This window comes from Ylistrum balloti, unplaced genomic scaffold, assembly GCF_031769215.1.
Source record: "Ylistrum balloti isolate Yb309-2 unplaced genomic scaffold, AGI_CSIRO_Ybal_v1 Utg369668, whole genome shotgun sequence".
NCBI classification, from domain to species: Eukaryota; Metazoa; Mollusca; class Bivalvia; order Pectinida; family Pectinidae; genus Ylistrum; species Ylistrum balloti.
This window is the reverse complement of record NW_026781915.1, coordinates 1,447,368-1,461,230: the sequence shown is the minus strand read 5'-3', so window position 1 is coordinate 1,461,230 and position 13,863 is coordinate 1,447,368. Positions and strand designations below refer to the sequence as shown.

The 13,863-nt window shown below is 36.1% G+C and overlaps 1 protein-coding gene across 3 annotated transcripts; it reads left to right on the top strand.

Annotated features, from left to right (window-relative positions):
* Positions 1-412: 412 nt before the first annotated feature.
* Positions 413-13,863, top strand: LOC132560745 (FGGY carbohydrate kinase domain-containing protein-like). Of its 3 annotated transcripts, XM_060225424.1 has the most exons (16): positions 413-440; positions 1,295-1,505; positions 2,058-2,175; positions 3,196-3,347; positions 4,774-4,862; positions 5,229-5,356; positions 5,762-5,890; positions 7,392-7,492; positions 8,635-8,742; positions 9,584-9,645; positions 10,269-10,425; positions 10,837-10,911; positions 11,259-11,379; positions 12,774-12,868; positions 13,178-13,239; positions 13,572-13,863. In XM_060225424.1, exons 2-16 carry the CDS (start codon positions 1,329-1,331, stop codon positions 13,645-13,647), a joined length of 1,650 nt encoding a protein of 549 aa, XP_060081407.1. In that variant the 5' UTR covers positions 413-440; positions 1,295-1,328; the 3' UTR covers positions 13,648-13,863. The 3 variants fall into 3 exon arrangements, with proteins under 3 accessions (XP_060081407.1, XP_060081414.1, XP_060081421.1); XM_060225431.1 differs by lacking the exons at positions 413-440; positions 1,295-1,505; positions 2,058-2,175 and adding an exon at positions 2,509-2,525; XM_060225438.1 differs by lacking the exons at positions 413-440; positions 1,295-1,505; positions 2,058-2,175 and adding an exon at positions 2,786-2,797.

Genomic DNA, 13,863 nt, shown 5'->3' with positions numbered 1-13,863 from the left:
GTTATCTCACGTTCTCAGATGTTAACAAAGTACGACAACGGCACCAGCAGACAAACCAACGAGAATCAATGCGTCCAGTCTCATAACTCTAAGAAATAGAATATATCTCAATGAGGTCACTGTGATGACCATAAAACTGATTTTAAAAATCATATATATGATACTGGTAACAGTATAGAAAAATTCTTGTTTTTTTATTTTATTATCTTTATTACAAAATATGCCATACACCCACAGAATGCACATTGATATTTAAAAAAAGAAAAAAAATGCTCCAAAAATGAAAAACAAAATCGTTTGTCTCTATTGAGGGTCGATCCTTTTCGGGAAAAAAACCGGGACTTATCTAGAATTTTCCATTACACGTACTGTATAGTTTTTGCCACTCGGAACACCTTTGCTTGTCGTTGAATAATGTGGCAGTGTGGAGAGTTGAACAGGTGAAAAGCTATCTAGTGTCTATTTAATTTCGTGCTTGTGACAAGCTACACAATTAGGGTGATTTAATATTTAAACACATATGCAAGTGATTAGTGTAGTGTATCAAGATACAATTTCATCAGCGATAAATAAATACCCATATATACCCACAGGTACCAGCCTCGACTGTCAACACACTCGTATTAACATACTGGTACCTTACTCCGCCAATGTTAAAGGTTTTACATGGCGCAATATGCACAATAATGTCACACGGCCGACCAGCGGCTTGTTATGTTATCTCGATATCTATGTCGTCGGCAATGCAAAGAAAGATCGTTCGTCTAGGCCTACTTCAACAAGTTGATCATGCTATTAAGATGTCTGTACCTAAAATTGGTTTTAACTGAGATTAAGATTTATTAAATTGAGTTGATATGAAGGCGGACAGGTTGTCACGTTAGAAGGTGTCATCATGTGAGGAAAGACCAGTGACTTGCAGCCTGTTTTCAGAATATTGTATCTGAGTGAGGTGGCATATGTACTACAGTATCTAGACTAGACCGAAGATTTCTGTCTCTAAAATGATAATCGACTTTTATGTCAATATTCACATTTATTATGCTGGATTTGTCAGTTTAGACCATAATCCTCAAAAATGTTAATGTCAATAACAGTATGATAATTAAATGTGAATATTCAAGTTAAATAATCATTTTTGACACAGAAATTGTCTGTCTATGCTGAGACAACAACATTGCATCGTGATGGTGCTATGGCACTAGATACCGAACTGCCTCAGGGATTCAGTATCTTAGAAATGGTGTGGGCGAAAAAATCAAGATCACCAAAGTCATTGTATTTTTAATCTCAGGTAAATCAGAGAACCCAACTGTTAGCATTCGACAATGCCATATTACCTGGGGGTTGATGTAGGTACTGGGAGTGTCAGATCAGCAGTGGTCAGCAGTCAAGGCCAGGTGGTTGGTGTTGCCACCAGATCTATACAGATATGGTCTCCACAGACAAGTCACTATGAGCAGTCATCTCGGGATGTGTGGTCAGCGGTAGTTGAAACAGTACAGGTATGAGTTATTAGAAAGACGGTAGATAAAGATTCATTTACTATCTTGACAGGAAATTTGTGAACACAATTTATCAGATGTGATTTTATATAGATATCAACTCTTTAGCCATAACTGTTCCTTTAAAAGAATTGTGTTTGAATCTGACAAGAGCTCAAAAGTTAAACCTTTGGTTCAAAAGATGATTTTGAGAAATTGATGAAAAACGCTTGGTATCAGCATTTATATCATTTGAATAGAATTTGTAGCTGAATACAATGTTTTATTGATCAATTTTGCATCATAATGTTCAATTTAAATTGGTTGTGTCAACTGTAGTTGTAATCTGGTGAAAGTAAGTATATAAATCATTTTCAATCAGAATTTCTCTGTTTGTAGCCCTAATTTATTAAAGTTTGTAAATGAATTGACATCTTGATAATTAAAGATAGATAATTAATTTTATGTTAATTAAGCTTGTTTTGTATAAGGGACAAGTATTAAGGATAATATTATGTACTTGAAATCCTTTAAGAAGGATGCATCATGTAGAGTGTAACTACTGCTTCACAGAGGGCACTGTCCAAGTCAGGAGTTACAAAGGAAGAGATCCATGGGATTGGATTCGATGCCACATGTTCACTGGTTGTTCTTGATGAAGATGGAGCTCCAGTTTCTGTCAATCAGTCAGGTAAAGTCCTGCTCCAATTTCTGTTAATCAGTCAGGTAAAGTCCTGCTCCAATTTCTGTCAATCAGTCAGGTAAAGTCCTGCTCCAATTTCTGTCAATCAGTCAGGTAAAGTCCTGCTCCAGTTTCTGTCAATCAGTCAGGTAAAGTCCTGCTCCAATTTCTGTCAATCAATCAGGTAAAGTCCTGCTCCAGTGTCTGTCAATCAGTCAGGTAAAGTCCTGCTCCAGTGTCTGTCAATCAGTCAGGTAAAGTCCTGCTCCAATTTCTGTTAATCAGTCAGGTAAAGTCCTGCTCCAATTTCTGTCAATCAGTCAGGTAAAGTCCTGCTCCAGTTTCTGTCAATCAGTCAGGTAAAGTCTTGCTCCAGTGTCTGTCAATCAGTCAGGTAAAGTCCTGCTCCAGTGTCTGTCAATCAGTCAGGTAAAGTCCCGCTCCAGTGTCTGTCAATCAGTCAGGTAAAGTCCTGCTCCAGTTTCTGTCAATCAGGTAAAGTCCTGTTCCAGTGTCTGTCAATCAGTCAGGTAAAGTCCTGTTCCAGTTTCTGTCAATCAGGTAAAGTCCTGTTCCAGTGTCTGTCAATCAGTCAGGTAAAGTCCTGCTCCATTTTCTGTCAATCAGTCAGGTAAGGTTAAACTCTAGTGTCTGCTTTTCATTGAAAGCTCAGTTGTGTGAATATGTCCTATGTAACCTTAGGTGAAGACCAATGTCACATTGTCCAATGCTCCCTATCTATGGCAGTTTGTGTTTCTCAGATAACTGAGAAATGGACCTGTCTGTGCTGATGTGGCTGTGGCAAGACTCTAATTGCTCTTGACAGCATGTGATGTGCCTTCTGTATGTTGTTCGGTATGGTAACCTTCATCTACAACAAAGAGACTTTGCCTTGAAATGAACCTGGCTGTTCATGGGGTGATAAATCCTGCAAACAAATAAACATAATAAAACCAATACAAGTTTTTAAAGTTCGATCTATGTATGTAGAGGCATGAGATTTAATGTGATTTTGATATATGCTATTAGGTTCAACCGAGCAGGACATCGTGATGTGGATGGATCATCGAGCAGAGGCCCAAGCTAAGCGTATCAATGCTACAAACCATGATGTTCTCAGATATGTAGGAGGCACTATATCCTTAGAGATGCAGGCACCCAAACTCCTTTGGCTGAAAGAGGTAATAACATTTAACACAAAATGGACAAATTTGATTGTGTATACAACACTCATTGTAAAACTAGCATTGAATTATAATAGTGTCTATAGATTATATAACAGCTGGTCAGAATTATCAGAAAAATGTTGTTTTATACAGATTTCGTTAGTTTGTGTATTACGTTGTTTCCGAAAGCAATATGAAGTAGACAAACCAACTTAAATACTTAATCATTAACCATTATAATTATCCTTCTGTTGTCAGTATTTGTACTGTTACTAACATACTTCTTATTCAGCTAAAATAGAGACTGATTCCTAGCTTTGTTCAAGCTAAATAGATCCTGGAACTAATAAACAACTACTTGCTTTAGCATGACCATGTGTCTTCAAACACAGTTCTAGTTATAATGAATAGGAACAAAGGCCCCATCATATTATGTAGGTTGAAAGAGAGTTTATCATTATTAGTTAAAAACTGTTTTATATCATGCAGATGTAACATGATATTTACAACAAAATATCAGCAAGAGGTTAAAAATATTACAGAATTTTCTGAAAATTCTGCATGTTTTCTATATTACTGATGGGAATCTGAAAAAAATTGAATAACAATAACACAAAATTTCTTGTTTTTTTAGCCCACCATTATCAAATCGCTTTGTCCTGGTCTGTTGCCGGTCTGTCTGTAAACAATTTTTGTTATTGCTATTTCTGTCCTGGATGGATCTTTCTCAAATTGCATATGTAGGTTCTCCTTGTCTCTAGTTGTGCCTGTTTGATTTTGTGACTGATCAAAAACACAAAATGGCCGACAGGCAGCCATCTTGGATTTTGCCTTGTAAAAATTGTTATTGCTTTTTCTGAAGAAGTACTAAATGGGTATCTCCCAAATTTCATATGTATGTTTCCTTTGGTCTCTTTTTGTGCTCATTTGCTTTTAGGACCGATCAGAAGAATCAAAATGGCTTCCAGGTGTCCATTTTTGATTTAGCAGGTAAAGATTATCATTTATTATCACAAAGGAATATTCAAATGTCTTAGCATTAAGAGCAAAAACTGAGAAGAGAATAGAAAAAAAGAAGGGGAAAGATCCATCTTTCAAAGAGCATATGAAGATCAAACAATGATGGGCACCAAGATCCCTCTGGGATCTTTTGTTCTTGTTCTGTGTCATTGCTATGACTTATATACATCACATCTGTCTCATTGTTATGACTTACCTGGATCACACCTATCTCATTATTATGACTTACCGGGATCACACCTGTTGCCTTGTTATGACTTACCTGAGGTTATTATTAATGTTTGCATTGGAATTCGCAGCAAACATCGTCAGATGGAAGGTACTGGTAAATATAAGAACATTTATATACATATTTAACAAGTACCTGTATGCTTTTTTGGCTAGACGGCTAATAACTAGCAGTTGTTCCATTTTGAACCAGAACCTGTACAGCACCTGTTGGAGTAAGGCTCACCACCTGTTTGACTTGCCTGACTTCCTCACATGGAAAGCTACTGGAAGTTTGTCCAGGTAAACATTAGTATCCATTATAATTAATGACAATGACCTTGTCTAATTGTTATATTATGGTGTTTACACTGAGATGTCTGGACTTTTTGTATGGTGATGGTTTAGTTCTGTAAAAAAGTGTTTCGCCGTCTGATGTAATGATGACTTTGTTCCAGTATCTGTGGATATTTCTTTATATGAAGGTCTCTCTGACCTTTATAGCTGACCTTTGTCTGTAGATGATGTTTCAGTTTTGTGGGATTCCTTCTGACCTTGTTCTTGGTTGACCTTATATTTGACTATCATTCATCTGTAACCCTGATGTTCTGATGTTTTACCTAGCCTGACATGGTCCCTTTTATTTTGAACTTCTTTCTCTGTTTAAAGATCCCTATGCTGTCTTGTCTGTAAGTGGACTTACCAGGCTGGTAACCATGGTAACAATGGTTGGAGCGAGGATTTCTTTTCACAGATCTCTCTTGAAGATCTGGTGAGCAATGGTTACACCAAGATTGGTAATTACCTTTGCTGGCTTTTTTACATTGGAATCTTTTTTTAAGTTTTGATACAATAGGTCAGTTTAGTTGAGTTGTTTTTTTCTTTGTTAGAACCTTTCCTTATAAGACTGTTACATACATGATGAATTATGTTGTGGGACTCAGTAAGATCTATGTAGTCACAGGAAAGTTCTCCCTATATGAATTGTTAGGTACGAACACTCACCACAGCTTTCAATGTGTTTCTCTATGTTGATTTTTGTAAGAATGAAAATTAAAATGATTTATTATTTAGGGTTGACTCATTACAACAGGTTGAATGGTTTTGTAAGATTCATTTTAAATGTATTATATATTGATTTCAGTGTTATACATTGCCAATTAATGAAGTCATTACACATTTGAATTGTTGTTTACTATCAGGTACTGAGGTAAAGCCTCCAGGATCACCTTGTGGGAATGGCCTCTCACAGAATGTAGCGGAGGAGATGGGTCTGTTGGCGGGAACCCCAGTTGGAACCTCCATGATAGATGCTTATGCTGGAGCACTTGGTAATAAGTGAATCAATACACCCTAAACAGAATTACAGTTGTTAAAGGATCCACAAAGTTCTATCACTGGCTAAATATTTCTGATCATAATCTATTTCTGTGTGTTGATCACCTTCACCTTTTAATGGTAAGAGATGCTTGTTAAACTAGTATCTATATCCTGAACTGTCCTAACTTTCTCCATTCACTATGTTACTTTACTTATATGTTAAGTATGGGAATGGTTTGCCTTGGATAAGTTCATGTTAGCTGGTAACAAGGAAAGGTGACTGTCGTTGGCTGTGTGGGTAAATTTTTCAATTCAAATGACTTCTTCTCAATAACTAAAAGATCCATGGTGCTGATATTAGGCCTGTAGCCAGCTGGGATGAAAGGCTTATAAGTTTGTTCTTATTATTGAGGTCAAATGTGTTGGAATATTTAAACAACCTCTTCTCAATTACAAAAATGTTGCTGATATTGGGGGTGTAACTTGCTGGGATGATGGGCCACTAAGTTTGTTAAAATAAATGACACTGACTCACTTTGAAGTCACAGGTGTTAAATATATCAAAATCTTTAAACAGCATCTTCTCAATAACAAAAAGGCCCAGGGTGTTGAAATTGGGCCTGTAGCCACCTGGGATGAAGGGCTACTAAGTTTATTCATATTATTGGCTGTGACCCATTTTCAATGTCACAGGTGTCTAATATGTCAAAATCTTTAAACATCTTCTTAATAACCAAAAGGCTCTGTGATATTGGGCCTGTAGCATGTTTGATAGAATGAATGACCTTGACCTATGTTCAAGGTCACGGGGGGGGGGGGCAGTGAATAGCTCTTTCTCAATAACGAAATGGCCCAGAGTGCTGATAATCATCCCGTAATATGCAGGGATGAACAATTACCAATGTCAGATATTATGGCTGTATCTCATGGTCAAGTTCACAAAGCTTTCAAGGCATCACCATCACACTAATCCCTTGAGGACATTATATATAATGGCTGGGCAGCATGGTCATATCTCAAGGTCAGAGATCACAGACAACTTTCAGAGTATCATCAGAAAACTAATCTTGAATTTCTTTTTGAGATTTCCAGGCTGTGTAGGTTGTAACTCCAGGTCTGATGTCACAGACACTAGTCCGGATTACAATGTTGTATTTTGTAGGATGTATAGGTTGTAACTCCAGGTCAGAGGTCACAGACACTAGTCCGGATTACAATGTTGTATTTTGTAGGATGTATAGGCTGTAACTCCAGGTCTGATGTCACAGACACTAGTCCGGATTACAATGTTGTATTTTGTAGGATGTATAGGCTGTAACTCCAGGTCAGAGGTCACAGACACCGGTCCTGATTACAATGTTGTATTTTGTAGGATGTATAGGCTGTAACTCCAGGTCAGAGGTCACAGACACCGGTCCTGATTACAATGTTGTATTTTGTAGGATGTATAGGCTGTAACTCCAGGTCAGAGGTCACAGACACTGGTCCTGATTACAATGTTGTATTTTGTAGGATGTATGGGCTGTATCCCAAGGTCAGAGGTCACTGATAGTCTTCCAGATATAACTAACAGGCTGGTCCTTGTTTGTGGAACTTCTACCTGTCACATGATTGTAAGTCTTTTTATTGTGAAGAATGAAGTCTTTGTTGTTCATGAGGAGAATCACACTGGAATGTAAGTCTTCTGCAAAAATTAATTCTATAGTTGATAACTGTCAGTATTGAAAAAAGTATTTATTCAATAGTGAATGATATGAGTAAATCTGACCTTATTTAAACACAGTCTGAGGAAAAAAAGGCAGCTCAAATCTCAAATTCATCACACCACACCTAAACCTCACCATAAGACACCACACCCAAACCACATCACACCAAAACAAAGCACACCACAGCCAAACCTCACTACACCTTAACCACACCACACTAGAGCAAACCACACCACACCACATCACATCCAAACCACACCCAAACTTCACCACACACCACACCCAAATCACACCCCACCAGAATAAACCACACCACACCACATCCAAACCACTCCCTAACCACACCAGAACAAATCACATCATACCACAAGCACACCATGCCCTTACCACACCACACAAGTACACACCACACCACACCCAAACCACTCCCTAACCATACCACACAAGAACAAACCACACCACACCCAAACCACACCCAAACCACACCCAAACCACACCCAAATCACACCACATCTTCTGTAAGCTTGAAAACAGATCAGACATATAATACTTATCTACATCTCTAGTTGTTGTAAGTGAAATCATCACCCAGAACAGTTATCTCTGAAGAAAAATTAACATAAATTCAATCTAGTTTTCCTTACATATATTATTTTATCTTAACAACTACCTTTACTCATTTATTCTTTGCTGATAGATTGACTTATCACTAATTAATGTAGTTCGGTTAATTACTAAAACCGGATATGTTGTGATGCCTTACATCAGACTCAATAAATGGAATTAATGAAATTGTGACAAACACTAATATTTTCAAAGAATTCCTCACCTACAGTGGTCTTACTGGTCATATGGATTACAAAAATTTAATTACAGGAGATGTATAAAGTGTAAAGATTTGGCAATTATTTAATGCCTGTTGTTAATGTAATTCATCTCATAGTAACCTTAAGTTTTCAAATCTAAAGTTGCCTCTGATGTCCATTATGGCTAGCAGGTATAATTTACTCTGCATCACTAAGATGCTTGTAATGTTTGTATGCTTTCAGATGAATAAGAAGGAACTGTTTGTACCAGGGGTATGGGGGCCTTTCTACTCCTCTATATTACCAGGGTTATGGACCACAGAGGGAGGCCAAAGCAGCACAGGAAAGCTGGTGAGATTGTGTAACAGGGGTGGGAGGGGGGGGGGGGGGGTGCAACTCGGGTAACACAGGAAAATTGCAGGTAGTATGTTACTTATTTAGCTGGTGAGATTGGGTAACAGGGGGAAACTCAAGTATTTTGTCTTTTCATTGTTCATTCAAAATATGGGTAAGTAGATTGCAAAAGTGAGCTTCATTCATCCCAGCTGTTGTAGTTAAACTTATCTGTAGAAGGACAACAAAAGTCAAGTCACAGATCAGCAATTTCTTGTGTACAGGCATGCATGTCAATCAGGCATTCACTTGTAACAATAGGATTTATGAATAACAATTACCGGTACTGGACTATTGTTGGCAGTATTTAATGGTAAAAATAGTGTAAATATAACCATTTGTTTTGGGAATGCTATAGCAGATGATGGTATGGGGGTTCGATGGTACAATAAGTGTATTAAGGTGGAGGAAAATCCATTCAGATAAAAATGATGGTGGTGTGCAAGTTTGGCTGTTTAACGGGAGGCATTACAACAGGGTTTGACTGTACATGTGTAGAAGATTTTAGATTCTCGTATATTTTGTGAGATTTATGTGCATGATTATGATAGTAAAACGTATTAAGCAAAATTTATGTACATATATATATATATAGTGAGAGAGACAAAAGCTGGGCACACTGCAAGTGATTATTCAGATTGCTGACCATCAAAATTAAAACCTTACTAGCAATCACATATCCTAGATCCCTTTATCTCTACTTAGTACTGACAATTGATCTCATGTGTCAGAAGATATCTGACCTCTGAAATATTGTGTCAATCAAGTTTATAACAAAACCCTTCTAATGTTCTCACAGATTGACTTCATCGTACAGAGCCACCCAGCTTACCATGATGTGAAAACTGCTGCACATGAAAGGTATAGTTTTACTTCTAGATTTCATCATGGTGCAAAAAATTCATACCTTTATAGTGATCAACCTACAATTTATTTTCATGAGTCCCTCTCAAATTTATTGTTGAAAACAATAGGTCCCACAATGTAAAATTTAAGAATTTCCAGAAATTCTTTTCGTTCCATAATTTTCATGAGTCCTTTTCAGTTTTATTGTTAAAAACAATGTAAATGTAAAATGTAAATTTTGAGAATTTGAGGACTCGGGACTCGCATGTAAATTTATCACTGCCATTATACATGTAATATTTGGCTGTTGCATATTAATTGATTGAATTGGTATTTTTATGCAGTTTTAATATTGTGCAGTATCTGTGCATGTTCGTTAAGCTGATTGTTGTAAAAGAAAACTGATCATATTGATCTGTATACATGTGTATGAGGCTGATTTGTCTCTTCCTTAATCTACTACGAAGTGAATGATTAGCTTAGTTTACTTCTATGACTACATGTATACAGAAACTATGTAAATAAATTCATCTACCAGACATTCATTCATAGATCATATCAACACCTGTTTAATATCTTTAGAACTTTGTTATCTTTTGAGTTATGCATTTTAAGATATATTTTTTTTCCTTTTGGAGAAATATTCATGAACATGACATTTTGAATGAACTCCTTGAGAAACAAGCCAAGCTGAAAAATCTCCAGTCTTTGTGTGAACTGACTAAAGATCTTCACATATGGCCTGACTTCCATGGTAACAGGTCTCCCTTAGCAGATCCTACATTGAAGGGCATGGTGAGATTGAAACTGAAAGTATTTTGACAATAACGCCTGATTTTTTCAATATTTTCCATTTTCCATGTAATTTAGTACCCTCCCAAAATCAACCTTGTTATACCGTTATTGAAAACTTAAATTTCAATATTTTTCTTCTATATGACAAAGATTGTGTTTATAATTTCAAGCCCCAAGAAATTTATTTTTATAGACCTTTCGTTAAAACAATACTGTAAAGTAATATATTTCTTCATCCTCGGTCTAGTGGATTTTTGAAACTGTTTAAAACAAAGAAGGTTCACAGATTATTTATGTCTAAAATTTGAGAAGATTTTAGTTTCCTCCAAAAATGACAATTGGATTATTAGTTGGAAGTATCTCAGAAGTACTGACAGTAAATAAATGAATGGTATGTTATCTATATTTCAGATTTGTGGTTTGACCTTGAATGATGATATGGATGACCTTGCCATTAAATATTTAGCTACTATACAAGCTATTGCTGTAAGTATAAAGTTAGTGATCTGTTAGACACAGTCATGAGATTATTGTAAGATATTGGTATTCTATCTGAGGTACTTGCAAACATGCTACACATATAGGTAATTATAATAAATATGCATCATAGTTGTCAGTCATAGATAGATACATAATCACAGACGTTTATCAGTGTTTCATTAACACCAGGTTACCTTTGTTCTTTCGGTGTTTTTTTTTAATTGTTTTATAAGGTTTTGAAAAAGGTATTCATTTCTGAAAGCATGTAACTACATATGAAGACAGACCGCAGTCTATATTGGTTTGGACTTTTAATATGTATTTGTTACGAGCTGAACAACTTTACTTGGCAGTACGGAACTCAACATATCATAGTGGAGATGCAAAAGAAGGGGCTGGATGTCGGTGTAATATACATGTGTGGAGGACTTCGTAAAAACACTGTCTATCTCCAAATGCAGGTTGATGTCACAGGTATAGTGTTTGTAATATGGATGTATGGAGGACTTTGTAAAAACACTGTCTACCTTCAAAGGCAGGTTGATGTTACAGGTATAGTGTTTGTAATGTGGATGTATGGAGGGCTTCGTAAAAACACTGTCTACCTCCAAACGCAGGTTGATGTTACAGGTATAGTGTTTGTTATATGGATGTATGGAGGACTTCGTAAAAACGCTGTCTACTCGCAAGTGCAGGTCATCATCACAGATATCATGTTAGTGGAACAGTCTATCTCCAAACACAGATCAACATCTGGTTATTTATATATTGTTTGATACTTCAAAACATCAACAATAGAGTGCTGTCACTATAGGCTAATTAACGGTGTTGCCTCAGCAATTTTTTTTCTGGTAAAAGTGCAAGGGTTTTGGTATTGGTGAAATTCTGTTACATGATTTATATAAAGAATGTCGATCTTGCCATAAACCATTGGGTAGATCTAGGAACAATCAGATTAATTAGTAGTAACTGGTTAGTGGGACAACCACAATTCTGTAAGTGAGTGGCTGGTCAGTGAAATAACTGCAATATCATATGTGGGGGGCTAGTTAGTGGAATAACTGCAATTCCATAAGTTGGGGCTGGATAGTGAGGCTGGTTAGTGGGACAATCACAATTTCATAAGTGATGGCTGGTTACGGTAAATTTGATCATATAGTGCACACTTTTTTGGGACAAAAAGTGTTGTGTCAAAAAGGGGGTGCGTAATATACGCAGGAACATGCCATTCTAGGGGTTATCATTCTCAAGTTGTCTGTCCACCATATTGGATTACCTTCCTTCACATAGTTATATTTAGAATTGTCGGTCATATATGGTAAATTGAAGATAAAAACAACTAAGAATAAAATAAATTTCAAATGTTTCAATGTAATTCATTATTTGTATATATTTATATAAAAAGAAACTTACAACTCATAAATCCATAGAGCACTAAGTAGGAAGCAATTCATAGCAGTGAAGTTACTTTTCACTAAACAGTCACCGATCATATTCATTACTATGTGCTTCGAATTCCCACAGAGAGTAGGAAATAGCTGGACAGTCAGATTTTAAGTAGATGGATAGTTGGGAAGCCATATTAGTATGCTGAATGGTAGGACAACTATATCAGTGGTGGATACATAGCAGTAATAGGATAATATTTGAGTGGATGGATCATGACAAAATTTACATAAATGAATTGTTTAACATCTTATTCTTTTTCATAGTGAATCATATTTTTAAGAGAATTTTTCTTTCTGTTGATTAATGCCTATATCAATTGTCAGTAAATGTTGGTCATGATTCTTTCCTTACAAACACCTTAAAATCATTTGATTAATTATGATTCCTGGACATTTGAATTTTGATCGTTTGAACAACAGGTTTACCCCTAATTTTACCTGATGAGGAGGAGTCAGTCCTGGTTGGGGCAGCTATGCTCGGAGCGTGTGCCTCAAATGATTTTCCATCCTTACAAGTAGGTATATAAGATCAATTGTTGCTTATTGAAACAGCGGCCCTTTGGTATAGTTTGGCATCCCTGGTGTCATCCCTTCCCTAGATATGGATGCACTTGATTACTCCTTAGATATTAACACATCTCTGCCTTTATTTGAGAAAAAATCTCCCAAAATGGTCAAATACCCATGTATTAGAAATAATTTTTGCATTATAGATACCACGCAAAAATATTGTCTGCATAATAAAGGTATGAGGAATTTTGAAAAAGGAAAATGCTAGTTACATATATATACACTTGTGTATTGGTCATGCTTATCTCCCCCAGGCTGCCATGGAATCTATGGGTGGAAGTGGCACTATTGTCCAGCCTTCTACAATAGACAGCAGGTGAGAGCAATTAAAGATAGTTTTAGAATAACAGAAAACTCATCTGCTTCTTAATGTCTGAAACATGTTATTTAACTTCAATAATAAATGATATGAATAATATCCTTTCATTTTGGTAATTTTAATGCATAGTATGCAAGTATTTATGAAAATGAAACATAATTAGAAAAATGATGTAAATACCTGTGTGCAATTGCAGAATTAGTTTACCTTGCAATAGCTATGGTTTATAATGTAGTTGGTAAGTAAACTGATTTATATTGTAGTTACCATGGTAAGTAAACTGGTTTATATTGTAGTTACCATGGTAAGTAAACTGGTTTATATTGTAGTTACCATGCTAAGAAGTTCTCAGTGTTTCTGGAGATGGTGGGTGATCAGCAGAAGTATGCCTCTATGATGTCCTGATGGTAATGAGTTGGGTAAACAGAACCAGAATTTCCCACATATCATCACAGAAGTATAAGAAAAGACACTCTGATATCATATATAAAAATGATTGATGTTATTTTTATACTCCAATCTTGAAATTTTTTAATCGATCATTCACTTTCAGTGGTGGAATATCAAATATTGTTTTCATTATAGAAAATCTTTCAAAATCAATAAATGTCTTCCAAGTGT